Here is a 20,539-nt window from a genome sequence, read left to right as displayed (position 1 = left end):
TCTCTCTCTCTGTCTGTCTCTGTCTCTCAAAAATAAATAAACAAACAGAAAAAAATGATGTAAAGTTGAGCACTCTGGCATTTTAATTTTTATTCATTAGCTTAAAAAGTTATTTAAAAAGAACTGTTATATTTGGCCTAATAGGTTCTTGCAACCACTTTTTCTTTTCCCTTTTTCATTTTTTTCATGTTTGTATTTATGTATGTATATATGTATGTATTTAGCAAAAGCAGGGTAGGGACAGAGAGAGAGGGAGAGAGAGAATCCTAAGCAGGCTCTGCATTGACAGGGCAGAGCCCAAGGTGGGGGTCATGAAACCATGACCTGAGCCGAAATCAAGAGTTGGATGCTTAACCTACTAAGCCACCCACGGGCTCCAATTGCAACCACTTTTCTACTTTGCATTTCAATCAGTTCAACTGTTTAAAACAATTTTTTTGTTTAAGAATCCACATGTAACTGATACCATAGAGTGTTTGTCTTCCTCTATCTGGCTTATTTTGCTTAGCTTAATGCCCTGCAGTTGTACCCATGTTGTCACAAATGACACTATTTCCTTCTTTTTAAGGGCTGAATAGTATCCCTTTATATTTACATATCACATCTTCTTGTCTCTTCATCATTGATGGGACACTTAGATTGTTTACATATCTTGGCTATTGTGCATAATGTTGCTATAAACATGGGCATACAGATAGCTCTCTGAGATAATGATTTCATTTCCTTTGAATATATACCCATAAATGGAATTCCTAGATCACATGGTAACTCTATTTAATTTCATGAAGAAACTACATACTTTTTTTCATAGTGACTGTACCAGTTTACATTCCTACCATCAGTGTATAAAGGTGCCCTTTTCTCTACACTTTCCACAACACTTGTTTGAATTTTTGCTAATAGCTACCCTGACCGGTGTGATATAATATCTCATGTGGTTTTGATTTTCATTCCCTTATGATTAGTGATGTTGAGCACCTTTTCATGTACCTCTTGGCTATTTTGTATGTCTTTTTGGAAAAAAAAAATGTCTGTTTAGTCTACTTGCTCATTTTTAAATTGGATTATTGTTATTTTCTATTGAGTTGTATGAATTCCTTGTATATTTTGGATATTAACCTCTCAGAGGATATGATATTTGAAAATATTTTCTCCCATTCCATAATTTGCCTTTTCATTTTGTAGATTATTTACTTTCCTGTACAGAAGCTTTTTGCTTTGGAATAGTTCTATTTGTTATTTTTTGCTTTTATTGGTTTTGCTTTTGGTGTGAAATCCGAAAAGTCATTGCCAAGACTAATGTCAAGGAGCATTACCCGCTGTTTTGTTTTATTTTGTTTTGTTTTCCTAGAATTTTACATTTTCAGGTGTTATGTTCAAATATTTAAATCATTTTGAGGGTTTTTGTTTTTGTATACTGTAAGATGGGGGTCTCTGTTTATTCTTTTGCATGTGCTTATTCAGTTTCTCCAGCACCATTTACTGAAGAGACTATCCTTTCTGCATTTCATACTCATGAGTCTTTTGTCAAAAATTAATTGCTCATATATGATGCTTTTATTTCTGGGCTCTTTATTCTGTCCCATTGATCTGTGTGTCTGTCTTTATGCAAATACCATACTGTTTTGATTACTACAACTTTGTGGTATAGTTTGTAATCAGGAAATGTGACACCTCCAGCTTTATGCTTTCTCAAGATTGCTTCAGCTATTTGGGGTCTTTTGTGGTTCTTTATACAATGGTTTTCTGTATTTTCATGAAAAATGCCATTATAATTTTGATAGAGATTGAATTGAATCTGTGGATTGCTTTGAGTAGTATGGAAATTTTAAGGACATTAATTCTTCAATCTATGAACATAGAATATCTTTCCATTTATTTGTGTCTCAACTTGTTTCATCAGTGTCTTACAGTTTTCAGTGTAAGAGATCTTTCACTCTGTGGCTAAATTTATTTCTAAGTATTTTATCCTTTTTGATGCTATTGTAAATAAGATTGTTTTCTTAATTTCATTTTCTGATAGTTCACTGTAGTTTGCATTTTTAAGTATGATGGGCAGAGTATTAATCAAGGTAACATATTAGCAAAGAGTTGAAGATGATTTGGGAGAAGGATGTACAAATATTTAAGAGAAGTATAACTGTGCAAAGACTATGTGGTAAAGGCCACTTTGGTACTGGAGTGTGCCTGCAGTGTTCTAGCAATGGCAAGAGGTCCAGAGTAGCATAAACAGAGTGAAGGAGGAGGGTGCAGCAGAAGATGAAGTTAGAAAAGTGAACAGATGAACATGGGGAGGCCCTTAAATGAAGGGATAGAGTAGGGTTATCATAAGGAAACTGATAGGACATTGGTTAAACATAGCTCTATGACTAGGGGAATGCTCATGATCAATGTTACTTATGTCTTCAGTGTATCATTCTGGTTACCATGTGGAAAGAAGGCTGTGGTTTTTGTGGGGGAGAGTCAGGTAGGAATAGGCAAAGGAAGGAGACTGTTCAGTATTATAGTAACCCAAGCTAGGGTTGATGGGAATTTGGTCCAGGATGTTAGTGGGGAAGGTAGGAAGTAATCAGATTCTGTATACAATTTGAGGGTAATAAAGACAGGATTTGCTTATGTGATTTATATGAAGTATGGAGAAGCCAAGGATGGCTGCAGAGGTTTTGAGCTTCAAAATCATTATGTGATTAAGTAAACTAAACTTACCACTATTAATTTAAAACTTCTTTCTATGATAGAGAATTTTTGAATGACACTAAGAGTTTCTTATTTGATTTAAATAGAACATTTGTAAAAACTACAGTTAAGCATTTGTATTAATATTTATTTATTTGTTTGTTTGTTTGTTTGTTTGTTTTAATAGTTCTTGCCAGTAGCTTCAGTCCATATCGTGAAGGGAGATTTATAGAGAGGCGATTGCGATCCTCATCTGAAGGAACTGCAGGGAGTAGCAGAATGATTTTGAAACCAAAAGATGGAAATGTAGAAGAAGTGAACAGTCTAAGAAAGCAAAGAGCAGGTTCATCATCTTCAAAAATGAACAGCATGGTAAGTATACACATATACTTGCATTTATTAAAATAGTTATGTACAGGACTGGGATATTCCTGCCTTTTGCAATATGAAAACAGACTGAAGAATAGACATTTCATAACTTGAAGAAAAAATCTATCTCCTTAGTTGATATCCCAAGTTAAAGAGGCTATGTTTGCACTTGAAACTCTTATGGGTCTTGACACATAATAGCACACCATGATAGTTGCCCTCAATTCCTGTCTTCCTTGCTTCCATAGAAAGTTTGATACTCTGTGTTCTAGATCAAGACCCTGGGATATGCAAGCTAAGAAAAAAGCTGATCATGAGGGTACCCTTTGATAACCATTATTTCACACCATCTCTCTACCCTATAGCCACTCTAAAAAATGTCCTTTTATATTCTGCCATTATGCCAGTACCACCCATTGACTCTTCAGGGATCCTACTCTGCTTGACGTTTTACAGTTGCCCATCCACACAGGATGAGGAGCTTTTGGGGTCAAGGCAAAATGCCCATCCAAAGCTTTGACACATTCTGAATAACAGATTCCAGATTTCTGGTTCAAACTGCACGAGCCTGCTGGTGAAGGGTAAGGTAGCATGTCTATAGGGGAGTCGTTTCTGAGCTTGCACTTGAGGGCTGTGGTGTCTTAGAGGCATGTGTGTGATGCTCATTCGCAGTGAAAGATAAAGCCAGGGTGGGAAATTGATGAGTGGACTGCAAGAGGTCTAGGGGGCCTCAGGTCTCACAAATATTGGGGTGGTATTGCCTTTTGGAGTTCTCTTGTTCATTTCCTCACAGATGTATGCTTTTCCAGCAGCGTTTTTGATTCCTGGTATTTAACAGTGCTTCTTTGAAATGATATGTCTACCTGTGTACCTGCTTACCTACTTACCTATATCCCCTGTTCATGGATATGTGTGAAAAATGCTCAAAACTAAATTACTCATGTATTTTATCTCTGTGTATTTTAGATGATTTGGTTTCAAATGTAAATAGGTCATCCAGTTTTGACAATTGTATTGTGAAGAAGTCTTAAGTTACTGAGGTAACATTGAGTGATAGCCAAAACATTTCCTTGAAGTTAGAAGTTCTAACAATTAGATTAGGTTTGGCTATATCTTAATATTGGGCAAATCAGTAACTGCAAAACAACAAATGATAGTGGGATTTTTGTTTCTATCATACAATAGAATTTTGTGTATTTATATTTTTACATAGAGAATGGTGTTAAATTTCATCTTTTGGTGCATTGAAAATATTGTATTACTATTGCAGTTGCTATTGTTTAAGTGCAAGAACACGTTAAAAAAGATTTTGAGTTGATGCAGAATTAAAAATCATGGATAACTACTTATTATGAAACATTTCTCTTCACGAAATTCTTATTTTTCCTTCGTAAGATGTATTTATGTTAATAATTATGCAGTATGCATTGGACTTGCCCAGAGTTGGGCCTTTTACATATTCTTTGTAGCTCATGATTTTCATACTATATTTCAGTAATTCTCTTTGTAACATCACAAATTATTCTTCCCAATCCACAATCAAGATTTAATATTTAAAATGTCAGAACACAGAAATGCAGTTTTGTTCTTTCATTTGAGGCTTTTTACACTTTTCAAAAAGTGTCCCTGCAGTGGTACAGCTCTTCCACTAGATGGCAGAATTACATCATTGCCATGGTTGGGGAAAGGCTATCCTTGATAGAATAGAAACTCCATTAAAATATTGTAGATGTTCACTGGATTTACAGATAACACTTGTTAAAATAAATACTGGTGATTGAATTTCTATATGAAACCTATCAAAATTGTTTTATTGCTTTACTTTTTTTTTTTTTTTTAGATCTCACAACTACTATCTCATCCTTTAATTTTACAGTGTAATCATGAATTTAAAATGTGTAAAATATGTTGTTTAACTCATAGCAAAGAGAGAAAATGTTAGGACTCTTTAGGTAATCTTAGCTATATGTGAAACGAGTGGCCTTTTTCTGAAATTATAGCTTTATGTCCGACCGTGACACATTTTCTGTATTCCTCTTCTAAAACAATTCAAGCAAATGTATATATGTAGGAAAACATTCATTTTCAGTTATTCTTTACTTTTGGAGACATAATAATAGTAACATGTATTTTCAATATTTATTTGGACCAAAGTACTTCTCTTAATGCTTCATGTGTTTTATCACATCCAGTCCTCCCAATACTATCCACCAAATGATATTGTTATTATTATTATTATTTTTTAAATGTTTATTTATTTTTTGGAAAGAGGGAGGGAGAGAGAGAGAGACAGAGCACAAGTGGGGGAGGGTCAGGGAGAATGGGACACACAGAATCTGAAATAGGCTCCAGGCTAAGCTGTGAGCACAGAGCCCGACGTGGGGCTCAAGTTCATGAACCACAAGATCATGACCTGACCCAAAGTTTTATGGTTGCTTAACCCACTGAGCCACCCAGACACCCCCAAGTGATACTATTATTAATCACATTTTGTAAAGGAAAATAGAACTCTAAGAAGATAAGCAGTTTACCTCAAAATACAGATAGTAGGTGGCAGAGATAGGATTCAGATTTGGATTCTACCTAACTTTAAATCTTAAATGCTTTGGGGAGAATGTAATAAGTTTAAAATTATTATTTATTTTTTGCATTATTTATTTGTAATGAAGTTAAACACAGTTAAGACTGTCTGTGCTTGTTCTGGGTCTAGGCTATAATCTTCTGTAAGGGATACAAAAAAAAACAATTTAATGCTGATTCTGTACTTAAAATGTGTACTTCTTGATATACTGATGAATGGTATCAGTGTCTTTACTGAAAGGTAACTCATGTAGAAAGGAACATTGTTGCAAAAAAAGATGTTCATACTTAGAAGGGACTGGAGTATTTTGTCTAGTTGATGGGGATTTAAGTTTACCAGTAGGATATGGCTTGCTTTATTTATTAAGATGCCGAGAGTTTCTGAATGAACAAAGATATGCCCTAATAGGTTAGACCACAGTTCTAGTGATTTTGTATATTTTGGGGATATTTCAGTCTGAAAGGGAAAGAGGAGGATGTATTAATTCTTTGAACCTCAGTGCCTCAGAAGAAATTGGAGTTGGCTTAAATTTATTACATGAAACCAGAATATATCTGGAAAAATTTGATAAGGATTCACATTTGTTAAATATTTTCAAACTGCTTTAAGTAAAGACTTTCCTTCATTTTCTCTGTTATTTTCCTGATAGCTTTCTTAGGATGGCCCACATATTTAAAAAAATATTTTGTAGAAATAGGCCCTTTCTTTTTATGAACTTTTCTTCTAGACTGTGGTGTATAATTTTTTTTAAAGTTTTATTTACTCTTGAGAGAGAAAGAGAGCAGGAGCAAGGGAGGGGCAGAGCAAGAGAGGGACATAGAATCTGAAGCAGGCTCCAGGCTCTGGGCTGTCAACACAGAGCACTATGCGGGGCTGGAACTCACAAGCAGTGAGATCATGACCTGAGCCAAAGTCGGACGCTCAAGCTACTGAGCCACCCAGGCTCCCCTAGACTGTGGTATATAAATGAATAAATTTAAGGATTTGTCATTGTTTCTCCAACAGCTTCACACAGTGACATTTAACTCCATATGTAAGATCATCCTGCTCTATAAACAATTATTAATGTGAGGATAGATTCATATATAATGGACAACACAGAGGCTCTGACATCATTACAGGAAGGAAAGTGCTTGAGTGTATGAATAAGGATAAGCTATGATACATGATAGCAAATAACCTCCAAATCTTAGTGGCTTTATAATATGGATTTCTCACTCAGGCTACATGTTTGTTGTAGAAGGTTCAGGAAGTTCCATTTAATGTCTCATTCTATGTCCAGGCTGTTGAACTATTGCAAATATTGCCTTTTACCATGGCAAAAAGATCTCTGGAGGTCCTCATCCCAGTAATAAATGCTCTGACCTGTAGAGACTCATTTCACCTTCTCTGACAAATTATTGACTAGATCTAATCACTTGGCCCCTCCTTGCCACAAAAGTCTCCAGGAAGTAGTCTCTTGCTTGTGTCTAGAAGGTGTTGACCCTGATATATTTGGTGGGCACTAAGGACTATCATATTCTCAAAAGATTTAGTGTACATCAGTTCTTTTAATTAACTGAGAATTCCTGCTTGCCTCCTCCCTCCCTTTTAATGGACTCTGATTTATGACTCACACTGTGTTGGTCACTGTGCTCAAAAAAGATTAAGACCTCTTTGAAAGTTAAAGATTGATTTGTAATTACAAGTTCTGTTTTTTGGATGTGCTCTCTTCCTGACTTATAGTCCTTGAGCTATATATCTAAATTAACTTGACTAAATTTCTGGGAACCTTAATAAATTTGGAAGTATTTATTTCTGTACATTAAAACGCTGGTTCAGAAAGTTGCATTGTCTTTAGATAACTTGGCAAATGCATCACAACATTGCCCCGAACTGTTTGTGCTAAGGGATTCTGCCAGCATTCATTTATGGCTAGTTTTACTCTGATAGCATACTTTTTCTCATATGCAGTTTGGCATCCTGTTTGTTTTTGTAGGAACTGGGAATGGCAAAGTAAAAACAAAGCAAAAAATAATCTGTAGGACTTTTTTGGTAGAAGAACAGACCATATTTACCTTTGAGGGAAGAAATAGTTACTTGCAGATTATTAGCTTCTCATATCCTATTTTAATTCTTGGTGTGTTAAAATCCAGAATTTAGGTATTACTGACAATAGCTAAGTAATCTCAGACGAATTAAGCCCCATATTAACTAGCGAAACACTTAACTATGAATCCACTTTTTTTGGGGGGGGGGCAACTGTTCTTTCCTTTATTAGCTTATCCTTCATTCATTCGTTTACTTATCTATTCTTTTACAGTTTCTTTAAATAAATATTTATTGAGAGCCTACTCTGAAGATACAAAGATGAAAGAGAGGCCTGGAAGATAGAGTTCCAGATTAGGAGACATTGACATGATCTTGTCAATGTAACAGATTTAATAATTCTGACTATTTTATAATTTACACTGTTAAGGGGATGTTTGATTTGGATTATGGCTCTTGATATCAAATGTTTAGAATACATGAACTCCTGTGTCCCTAATTTATGTAGAGTTTTGCTTGCATGCTCAATTGGCACTGTGAATTATATGTGTAATTTATGTCTTTGGCTAATTTCTACCACTGAGGCCCAGCTACCAATGCTGTACAGTGACTCTGAGAGGCACTTGGACAGTAAAGAATAAAGTACATTAATGTTCGAGGTATCCATTTCCAAACACCCCACCTTTACCATACATCAGGAAAATGAACTCTACTGGCGTTTTGGTATATGCACTTTCACACTTCCATTCTGTGGCATAAAGGTTGTTGGAGCTCAAAATGAAGAGCAAAGAAAAGCTGATAATTAAAATATCTAATTTTATAAATGTTTCCTCCTAATCCTGAAATTCTAAATGGAACTTTAAAGTACAAAAAAAATGTTACTGGCATTTGGAGAGTTAAAATAATGATCTCAGCTTTTGGTTTAACTAATTTTCAGTGGAATTAAAGGTAATATCATTGAATGCTACAAGGACATTTAATGAGAAAAGGGAACCATTAGTATTTGTAAGGAAATGGAGCCACACAAATCATTCTTCTCAATCCTCGTAAGTTTTAAGAAGGAAAATCACAAGTATCACTCATTAAACATTAAGTTACATTTGTTGATAACTAGTATATTAATTTTAGATTAATGGCTCTAATCTATAATGCCTTTATTGATTTTTCTAGTTATAATGATTCTTTTCCTATCAATGCCCTTCTAAGTTGTATCACATATATGGCACCCCCTACTTAGTTATTTGAATAGGTCTCATTTTACCTATTAGACTTCATTCGCTTAAATGGAAGAAACTGGTACACTTGGTGGCTCAGTTGGGTAAGTGTCCGGCTTCGGCTTAGGTCATGATCTCACGGTTCATTAGTTTGAGTCCTGTGTCGGGCTCTGTGCTGACAGCTCAGAGCCTGGAGCCTGCTTCGGATTCTGTGTCTTCCTCTTTGCTCCTCCCCAACTCATACTCTATTTCTCTCTGTCTCTCAAAAATAAACATTAAAAACAATTTTAAATGGAAGAAGCATATCTTACAGCATTTAGTATAATGCCTGGTACATAATAAATATGTGTGAAATAAAGGTATAAATGCTGACTAGGTTGTGACATATGCTTATATAGAAATGAATTAAAAAGCCTTTAGTACAATCATTTTATGTGGTTTGCTTATGCACATTTTTTGGCATTTTAATTTATTATACAAATGTACAGATGTCTTTATGATGCACTGTTTGATATAGCTCTGGTTTTTTATATCATACCAATTGTGACATTGTTCCAGTAGAAACATAATTCATTTTGCGATGGTCAGACTTATAGAATGGTTTCCGGGATCACATCAGTACAATAGTTATGGACTGGCTATGCAGAGAGAAAAGAAGCAGTCAATTATTGGCAATATTTTTTGAAGCACAAATTAAAAAATATGGTCAAATCTGCCTAAGGTGATATTTTAAAACTCCCTGCATGTTTTATCTAGTCCAATTCACTTCATTTCTTATAAACTTGCAGATTCAGAAATTCCTTTATAAAAGCAGATTGGATAAAATATTCCAAAAAAGCAGAATTGGATAAAATATTCCATTCATTTTTTTATGTCTAGCTTTGGGGATGAGTCATTTTCATTTAGAAGCTGGCACAATTTATATGTTTGGGGCACAAAATTATGAATAGCTTATTCATAGAGTTAACTCACTTCATCTAAAATGACTTGAGGGCCATTTTGAGTAAATAAATAAAATTGCAGTATCATAATTATTAACATTTCTTTTCATGCAGTTCACATGAGAGATACATAGCACTTAATTTTTTTCCTTTGCAAATTTTTCCCTAATGTGAATGCCTTAGTCTATTAGGGCCACTATAGCAAAATATCCCAAATTGGGTAGCTTGTAAATGACAGAAATTTATTTCTTATAGCTCTGGAGGCTTGGAAGTCCAAGATAAAGATGCCAGCATTGTTTCTGGTTTACAACTAGCACCTTCTTGATGTGTTGTACATGGTGGAAGGGACCAGGGAGCTCTCTGGAGTCTCTTCTTTTTTTTTACATTTATTTATTTTTGAGAGAGCACAAGTAGGGGAGGGACAGAGAGAGAATGAGACACAGAATCCGAAGCAGGCTCCTGGCTCTGAGCTGCCAGCACACAGCCCTACGCAAGGCTCGAACTCACAAACCATGAGATCATGACCTGAGCTGAACTTGGACACTTAACCGACTGAGCCACCCAGGCGCCCCTGGAGTCTCTTTTATATACACAATAATGACATTCAGGAAAGTTCTACCCTTATGACTTAAGCACCTCCCATACCATGTCCAAATACCATCATTTCAACATACAAGTTTTAGGGGGACAGAAACATTCAGAACATAGCAATAAAAAATCATATTGTAACAGTAGCAGTATTGAATAATATATATTAAATGCTTTATTAAGAACAGCACATATTTCTATTATTAAAACAATGGAGGACAGTAGTAGAAGGCAATTAAATATTCTTTTATTTAACCATACTACATCTAGGATAATCATAAAGCAGCTTGTATACCTTCTAAAAATAAGAAATTAGAAAATTAAGTTTACTTTTTATTCTTGGTGTTAGAATGCAAAAATGACCATTTTATTTTTAATTGGATCAAGTTATATCAATTTTCTGTGAGATGAAAAAACTCTTTTATGCCTTATTTAGGTAACCCCATGGGCTGGCACAGTTTTTATAGCGTGACAGAGAATATTTATTGATTCAGAATCCATGACAAATCTCTGGCCATCTGAACAGCTGCACAATCTGTAACACAGAATTGACCTTGTGTAAAATAACTACATTTTCTGAGGGAATAGTCATTGGAATTTGAAGCTTTTACATTATTCTAGTTAAAGAATAAAGAAAAATGTATTTTTCGTCGTTATTCTACTATTTTAAAATTTAAATTTAAATGTGACTTAATTTTAGTAAAATAAATAAAACACATTTTGACTTTCAAGGTCAAGAAATATGTTATTATAGTATAAATATGCCTAATACTAGGCATTATGGTCAGTTTATATACAAAAAAAATATTTTAACATATTAATATTATGTTGAAATTTCAAATTAATTTAAAAATTGAGACAAATTTTTAAAATTGTCTCAGAAACCATATTTGCAGTGTCAGGATACAAAGGTGTGATTTTTCAAATGAGTTGCACATATATATTTTACACTTTTGCTCTGTGAGGATGTCTTTGTTTAAATTCATCACTTGTAAATTAGAGTGGCTGTCATTTTATCACTTTTATAATTTAATTCAGTGATCATTTCACTTCACTGCCACATTTTGCTCTAAAATGCCTTCTTTGTTCATATCTTTTATTGTTCTTAGCTTATTTTATCCAAGCTGAAACAATTTATTATTTTTTTTAGCTTTGTCTCTTATGCTCTTTATTGTATACGTTTGTAATTACTTTATAAAGTTATGATTTTAATATTCAGTAGTTGTCTTTAGTACTACCCAATGTTTCGTGAATGTGCCAATGAGAAACCCAAATAATTTTTTTTGTCAAGAGGGACTCACATGAATCAGAGCTTTAATCAGACATCTAGGGGCACAGGTGAAGCAGGTAGAGTTCTTAATACCTTCCCAGCTTCCCATGTCCTTCCTTTCTTTATCTGATGGGTCCTGGCTCAGATTTTTGGATGAGATTTGAAGTGGTAGGTGTGTACAATCACCTCATTTACACAGAAAGAGCCATCTCAGTACAAAACATCTCCATTTTTTCCCCCTTTGAATATAGTCACCATGCTGTACATTACATCCTCAGAACTTATTTATCTTTATAACTGGAAGTTTTTACCATTTGACCATACAAAACCTCTCGATTTCATATTCAGATGTGTAGAATGCATAGAAATTTTCCATGGAGCCATATTCCATAAATCTCTGTATTCTAGCTTTATTTTTCATAAGCAACCTAGATAATTAGACATATTCTGTTAAAAGCAGTCCATAGATAAGCTGCCCTACTAGTGAAACCACTTAGTTTGCCAGTTTGTTTGCTAGGAGGTCTGTTATCAGTATGTTTACAAGGAGATTCTATTGAGTCAGCTGCCTTCTTCCTTGACAGAAAGCATACTCCCATTTCCTCCTATAACGGGAAAGTGGATCACAGACCAGCAGCTTAACTCAAGCACTGAGTATGAACTTTATTGTTATTTTTTGAGTATGAACTTTAAATGCTGTCCTCAAACTATCCATCCTGTTTTTGACACTCCCAATATATTTGTATTTTTACCCATCAGTCCTTCATTTCCTTTGATCTTAGACATTATGGTCATTCTTTCAAAGCAGTCTTTTCTACTAGTCTTCTTGAGTTCTGATCCTCATCTCCTGTAGAATAGCACTTCATAGCACTTTTCCCCTCTGGTTTCTTCTCTAGTTCTTCATTACTGTCAGTGTACAGTATGATCAAGTTTCTGTCCTTGAAGAAAGCAAACAAAATAATTTTTTTCTATGCCCTGCTTAATCCAGAAGTTCTCCGTCCTGGCCCTCTTTTTCCTTACAAGTCAACAAGTTCTTAAAGAATAGCCTTTTCTTGGCATATTAATTTTCTCAACTGCCCATGAACTCTTCAGTTGCATATAGTTTAGCTCCTGTAATATACAGGATGTTTCTCAACTTTGCAACTATTGACATTTTGTCCTGGATAGTTCTTTGGGTACAGGGGTGTCTTGTGCAGTATATGTTTAATAGAATCTCTGACTCCTACCCATTAAATGCCGGTAGAACCGTCAAGTTTTAATAACTAAAAATATCTCCAGGCATTGCCAAATATGCCTTTGCAGGCAAAAATCACCCCGGGTTGAGTACTACTCTAAAGTCATCAGTGACTTTACCAATTTTCATATTCTTTTTTTTTTAAATCTTCATCATTAACTTCTCTTCAAGTTCTTACACTATTGAAGACTTCATATATCTATCTAAATATATCTCACTTCTTTTTTTATTTTTTTAATGCTTATTTATTTTTGAGACAGAGAGAGACAGAGCGTGAATGGGGGAGGGTCAGAGAGAGAGGGAGACACAGAGTCTGAAGCAGGCTCCAGGCTCTGAGCTGTCAGCACAGAGCCCGACGCAGGGCTTGAACTCACGGACTGCGAGATCACGACCTGAGCTGAAGTAGGATGCTTAACTGACTGAGCCACCCAGATGCCCCTATATATCTATCACTTCCTCTCTTTTTCTCCTTTTTTTCTCCTTACAGTCTCCTTAGCAGGCTGCTTCTTCATATCTACATTTTAGACACAGCTATTACTTGCATTTGGCCCATCATGCTCTTGCCTTTATTTTTCACCTGTCCTATCTGAAAACTTAAGATATAGGTGAAGTCATTTGTAGATTCTAAACAAAAGGCTGGGAATCTCTATTATATCAGAAATCTGACAACATCAGTCAACATTGAAAAAAACAATATATTGGAGTTATGGAAATAGAATGAAGGCTTATGAAAGCTCTCTTTCCATAAGGAGAATAGTAGAAACTCTGAAGACTGAAACTTTGGAGTAGATGTAGAGAAATATGCAGTGAATTGGTATTTGCCCTAATAGTTAATGGCTCCTCTTCCTTTGTTCTCTGCTATTTATATTACTGTCCTGTTTTTATAGACATATAGTTCAGCCTCCTTTTAAGATATTCCAGTAATTCTCAATCTCCCTTCTGTTTCTAAAGCCACATTGGATAAACAGCAATTACATCACTTAAAATAGGACCTCCTCATTAGAGACAGTGTAATACACTGCGATAATAAATTCTACCTTCATGGCTATCACCCAGCACTACACTTTTTTGTTTTTGTTTTCCATGTTTTTTTTTAAGTTCTTACTTCCAGTTAGTTAACATATAGTGTTATATTAGTTTCAAGTGTAAATATAGTGATTCAACAAGTCCATACATTACCCATTGCTCATTATAACAAATGCACTCCTTGATCCCCATCACCTGTTTAACAATCCTTCCATCTATCTCTCCTCTGGTAACTATCAATTGTTCTCTCTAACTGAGGGTCTGTTTCTTGATTTCTCTCTCTCTCTCTCTCTCTCCTTTTCCCAGTTTGCTCATTTGTTTTGTTTTTTAAATTCCATATATGAGTCAAATCATATGGTATTTGTCTTTCTCTGACTGACTTATTTTCCTTAACATTATACCCTCTACCTCCATCCATCTTGTTGCAAATGGCAACTTTCATTCTTTTTTATCTAGTTATCTATTTCATTCCTTTTTAGCCACATCTTCTTTACCCATTATTTAGTCAATGGACACATGGGCTGTTTCCATATCTTGACTACTAAATAATTCTGCTATAAATGTTGAGGTGCATGTATCACTTTGAATTAGTGTTTTTGTATTTTTTGGGTAAATACCCATAGTGCAATTGCTGGATTGTAGGGTAGTTCTATTTTTAACTTTTGGGGAACCTCCATAGTGTTTTCCCCAGTGGCTGTACCAGTTTGCATTCCCACCAATAATGCAAGAGGGTTTCTTTTTCTCTACATCCTCACCAACACCTGTTTTTTGTGTGTGTGTGTGTGTGTGTGTGTGTGTGTGTGTGTATGTGTGTGCGTGTGTGGTTGATTTTAGCCATTCTGACAGGTGTGAAGTGATATCTCATTGTAGTTTTGATTTGCATTTCCCCAATGATAGGCGATCATGAAAATCTTTTCATGTCTGTTGGCCATCTCTGTGTCTTCTTTGGAGAAATGTTTGTTCATGTCTTCTGCCTAATTTTTTAATTGGATTATTTGTTTGTTGAGTTTTATAAGTTCTTTTAAGTTTTTTTGGAGACAAACCCTTTATCTGTTATGTCTTTTGCAAATATCTTCTCCCACTCAGAAGATTGCCTTTTAGTTTTTTATTTATTTTTTTAATGTTTTTTTTTTTTTTTTTTGAAAGAGAGAGACACACAGAGCACAAGTGGGGGGAGGGGCAGAGAGAGAGGGAGACATAGAATCTGAAGCAGGCTGCAGGCTCTGTGCTGACAGTTGAGCCCAATGCGGGGCTTGAACTCATGAATTGTGAGATCATGACCTGAACTGAAGTCGGACACTTAACTGACTGAGCCATCGAGGCGCCCGCCTTTTAGTTTTATTGATTGTTTTCTTTGCTGTGCAGAACATTTTTATTTTGTTGTAGTCCCAATAGTTTATTTTTGCTTTTGTTTCCATTGCCTTAGAAGACAATATCTAGAAAACGGTTGCTACAACCAATGTCAAAGAAGTTACTACCTGTGTTCTCTTCTAGGATTTTTATGGTTGTAGGTCTCACATTTACATCTTTTATACATTTTGAATTTATTTTTGTGTATGATGTAAGGAAGTGGTCTAGTTTCATTCTTTTGAATGTTGCTGTCCAGTTTTCATTATACCATTTGTTGAAGATACTGTCCTTTTCCTATTGGATATTCTTTCCTGCTTTGTTGAAGATTAACTGACCATATAGTTGAGGGTTTATTTCTGGGTTTTCTATTCTGTTCCTTTGATTTATGTATCTATTTTTGTGCCACTACCATACTGTTTTGATTACTACAGCTTTGTAATATAACTTGAAGTCTAGAATTGTGATGCCTCTAGCTTTGTTTTTATTTTTCAAGATTGCTTTGGCTATTTGGGGTCTTTTGTGGGATTGAGCCCTGGGTCAAGGCCCATGTTGGTCTCTGTGCAGAGCATGGAGCCTGCTTGGGATTCTCTGTCTTTCTCTCTGTCTGTCTCTCTCTCCCTCCCCCTCTACTCCCCTGATCTCTCTCTCTCTAAAATAAAATTAAAAACAAAAAAATTAAAATAAAAAAATCAAGTTCTTTATATATTAATGTTTTGTAAGAATAACCTTGTATTTACCTGGCTTCTCATTTGCTTATTTTTTGGAAATGCATGCAGTTTTCAAAATCAATTTACATTACTTAGAAAAAAATAATAGAGAAGAGCATTTAGAATTTCTGTATTTTACTATAATTATGTTGCATTTTAATTAGACCCTTTATTCTACCTACTTATTTCTTGACTAAGAAGTTAAGGAAAAAGTATCTACCTTTAAGATATTGTCTTAGCTATTTAAAAAGAATTTTAATTTGCATCTTTGTTTTCTTAAACAAAAAGTTTAACCATCACAGACATCTTTGTGGACCCTTATATTACTAATCATGTCATAATTTGATAATTTACTACTTAAAAAGTGTCCTCTGTTAAATTGCAAGATAATGTTATCTAAAATAGTAATAGGTGATGACATCAAAGACCAAAATATTATGTTGAAGAAAATAGTGATTTATAGAGTACCTTATTTACTTTAAAACAAATTTTGAACTAGAGTGTCTTTTGTAAAAGTACTAGTCTATCCTAATTTTAATATTTCTAAACTCTTGTGAGAGAAAACTGTGAAACACTGAAGTGTTTGCTCTTTCTTACTTTTTCATTGTTTTGGAAGAATACACCCACTACTAGGGTTTTTAGTTTGAATATTTAGACTACATGATTTGAATGGGAGGCAACCAGCTGTCAGATAATTCATGTCAAGTATTAGGAACTAGTTGGGATGAGACAGTGTATCAGCATGCTGTTGCCTTCAGTAGATTTATGTTACAAAGAAATGCAGATACATTAATACAAGTAGTGATTTTCAATGAAAAGATCAGCCACCTAGCTATGGTTCATGAATCACAGTGATTCTCTTTCTTTTATTTTTTAATAATAATAACAGTACATGGAAACTATCGCTGAGCCAAGTGGGTACCAGAGTATGCTGATCTTAAAGATTTAACTTGACCCAGCAGACCACTGGAAGTTGCTATAGCTGAGAAAAAAGAACTGAAGCGGAGATGCTAGGTCTACATTTAGAAAAAGAGAAAGGAACTGGTAATGCCTGCTTTTTTTCCAATAGCATTCATCTCTCTAGGAAGTCCTGCATAACAAAAGGGAGTTGGACACCATTAAGTTTTATGAAGTGATAGTATGATTTCTTGAAGGGAACTTACTGTTCCACAGCTGGAAGCCTGTAAGGTCTGTTAGCTGAAGAAGTTCAAAGGTAAAACTCTGTTGTTCAGTATATAGTTTGTTTTCTGTGTTTTGATTCAGTGCAGTGGGGTTGAACATAAAAGTGCTAAGGTCTTCAGCTTTTCATGATTCTCTTCCAGTTGTTAAAAGTAGACATTTAGGTATTTTAAGGAAATCAGAACAATTGGCCCATACAAATGATTTTTACAGAAATTGGTTTTTGTTCTTATAAAACAACAATGTAAAATAAAGTGATTTCCCAATTTTGATAAAACTTTCTGTATTTACAGAAAAATAAGAATTCTTTCACAATTAAATAGCAAATTATTCTGGTTCAATAAGCAAGTGTATTTTAGTTAGCAATAGACAAAATCTTCTTTAAAAAATTTATTTCAAAAAAAAGACAAGATTGCATAATAAAATCACTGTAGAATTACTTGGGGTACAGCAGCCCAAATTAAAGAAAAACTCAGAAGATAATTATATTAAATGTACTTAAGAGTCAACCATTGTGAATTTTCAGTTGAGCTCAGTGCTATGGCTATGTATCCAGACAAGTGTCAGGTATTCTTTTTGAAGGGGACGAGGATGACAAAGTGAGCAGGAAGAGGTGTCTTTATTTATGGCAGTGGAATTATGTGATATTAAAAAAAGAAAGTATTGCTTTAAAAAAAACCTAGATTTTCTGTGAGGGCCATGCAATTCTTATATTTAAAAAAATATGGGTTCCTTACTTGCAAAGACACCTACCTAAAATAGGTAAGAAATTTCTAGTTCTGGAATCCTGACTATTACAGATGTTAAATAATGTATCAAACAGTGAGCAGTCCACTAACAACTCTGAAAAATAGAAGTGACAGGGTATAATTGGCTTTTAATTATTGGTGAGTTAGCATAAAGATTAAAGTAAGATTAATGCAAATTATTTATTCAGTGAAGAATATTACAGACTATTCTGAGTCAGAAACTGGGCTAGTCATTACATGTGGAAAGAAATGTAAAACTTTTTTTCTTACTTTATAAGGTAATATATTTTTTTCTTCAAATCATCTCTTTTCACAAACTGCCATATCCACAAAATAGTACTTGTAAGAAGTAGAACTCAGAGAGGAAGAATGAATTTTCTTCCTCTCTGTTTTTTTCTTCTGCCTTCCTATTTTTTTCTCATTTCTTAGCTTTAACTCGTTTCTCAAAATAACAATAAAACATGACCCAAATGAACACAGTTCAGGTGATATTAATAGTGTCAGATTCAGGAGAGCAGGTAAACAAGATATCATTTCTACTATTCCCTCATGTGAATCTTTTACTTAATAACAACAAAGAAAGATTCCCGAATTTACTTTGGAACTAGATAACATCATCACTTTGGTTACATCATGTCACTTTACATTTATTAAATACACTTTTTTATTTTATAATAATTTTATATTTACAGGAAAGTTAGAAGAACTAATAAGAACTCCCACATATACTTAAATTTTTTTTTAACATTTATTTTTGAGAGAAAGAGAAAGAGAGATAGCATGAGTGTGGAGGAACAGAGAGAGAGAGGCAGACACAGAATCTGAAGCAAGCTCCAGGCTCTGAGCTGTCAGCACAGAGCCCAACGCGGGTCTCAAACCCATGAACTGCAAGATCATGACCTGAGCCGAAGTCAGTCACTGTAACCAAATGAGCCACCCAGGCGCGCCCCCATATATACTTTATATAGATTTTTCAATTGTTGATCTTTAACACAAAATCTTTCTCTCTCTCTCTGCTTCTCTCACTGTGATACATACATACAAGTACATATTTATTTATATGGATTTATTTATCTTAAGCATGTGAGATTTAGTTGTATATATCATGACCCTTTACTCTTAAATACTTTACATGCATTATCTAAGAACAAAGGTATTCTTTTACATTATACTGTTAAGTATCAAAATCAGGAAATTTAATCTTGATACAATATGTTAATATTTAACATAAATCCATATTCAACTTTTTCTAATGTTTCAATTTTTTTTAAACCTAGGCTCCAATCCATAACCATGTGATATGTTTACTTATCATGTCTCCTTAGTCTCTCTTAATCTGAAAGCATTCCTCACTATTCTTTATCTCACCTGGCATTAACACTCATTATATTTATTTTGTAGAATTATTTTTTAAGTCATGTTTTTCTGGTATTTCTCTGTTAAGCGATTTTTAGGAGGAAAACTACTTGTGTGATATTGTTTTCTTAGTGGATCACATCAGGAGGTTCATAATGTCAGTTTGTTTCATTACTAGTGATGTTACCTTTGATAACTTTGGTAAACTTGGTTTACTAGGTTTTCACACTATAAAATTATTATTGTTCCCTTGTTAATTCATAAGTAATTTTTTGAAGAGATACTCTGAAGCTATGTAATACATTTCTTCTCATCAACTTTTATCCAGATATTTGCACAATAGTAATTTTATAACTCCATCATCCCTTCTATATTTATTAGTTGGCATTCTTCTGTAGGAAAGTCATTTCTCTTTTCCTATATTTAGATAAGTACGCATGTATGTACATGTATATGTATTACTTATCTGAACTGGATCATGGTTTCCTATTTTATTCAATGGACTATGATTCATTATCATCATTGTTTATTTTGATGCTTAAATGATTCCACATTTGATCTGTGAGAGTCCCTTAGGTGTTCATGGATTTCTTTAAAGAATCAATTAATATTTAGTTTTTTTTTTTAATTTTAGAATGTAGGAGGAGCAGAGAGAAAAGGGAGAAGGAAAAATCTTTAAAAAATTTTTTTAATTTTTTTAATTTTTTTTATTTTTGAGAGTTTGGGGAAGGGGCAGAGAGAGAGGGAGACACAGAATCCACAGTAGGCTCCAGGATGTCAGCTCAGAGTCCAGTGAGGGGCTTGAACCAACGACTATGAGATCATGACTTGAGCCGTAGTCAGACAGTTAACCAACTGAGCCACCCAGTCACCCCATGAAAGAAAATCTTAATCAGCACAGAGCCACATGTGGGGCTTGATCTCACAACCCTGAAATCACAACCTGAGCCAAAAGCAAGAGTCGGATGCTCCGGGTGCCCAGTGGCTCAGTTGGTTAAGCTGACTCTTGATTTTAGCTCAGGTCATAATTGCACAGTCATCGGACTAAGCCCTGCATCAGGCTCTGTGCTGAACCTGGAGCCTGCCTGGGATTTTCTCTCTCCCTCTCTCTGCCCCACATGTGCTCGTTCCCTCTCTCTCTGTCTCTGTCTCAAAAAAAAAAAAAAAAAAAAAAAAAAAGAGAGAGAAAGTTGGACTCTCAACCCAACTGAGCCACCCAGGTGCCCCTAATTATCATTTATTAATTGACGTTTTATCTACTTCATTTTGTTAGG

General features: G+C 34.5%; 1 protein-coding gene across 6 annotated transcripts in view; it reads left to right on the top strand.

The window, feature by feature from the left end:
- The window catches only part of CCSER1 (coiled-coil serine rich protein 1), an 855,904-nt gene that overhangs the window by 144,832 nt on the left and 690,533 nt on the right, over positions 1-20,539 (top strand). For all 6 annotated transcript variants that reach the window (XM_042984180.1, XM_042984181.1, XM_007074680.2 and 3 more), the window contains exon 3: positions 2,864-3,048. In XM_042984180.1, the coding sequence (XP_042840114.1) occupies positions 2,864-3,048 (185 nt within the window). The remainder of the gene's footprint in view (positions 1-2,863; positions 3,049-20,539) is intronic.

This window comes from Panthera tigris, chromosome B1 (genome assembly GCF_018350195.1).
Source record: "Panthera tigris isolate Pti1 chromosome B1, P.tigris_Pti1_mat1.1, whole genome shotgun sequence".
NCBI lineage: Eukaryota > Metazoa > Chordata > Mammalia > Carnivora > Felidae > Panthera > Panthera tigris.
The sequence above is the reverse complement of the archived record's forward strand: the minus strand, read 5'-3'. Positions and strand labels throughout refer to the sequence as shown.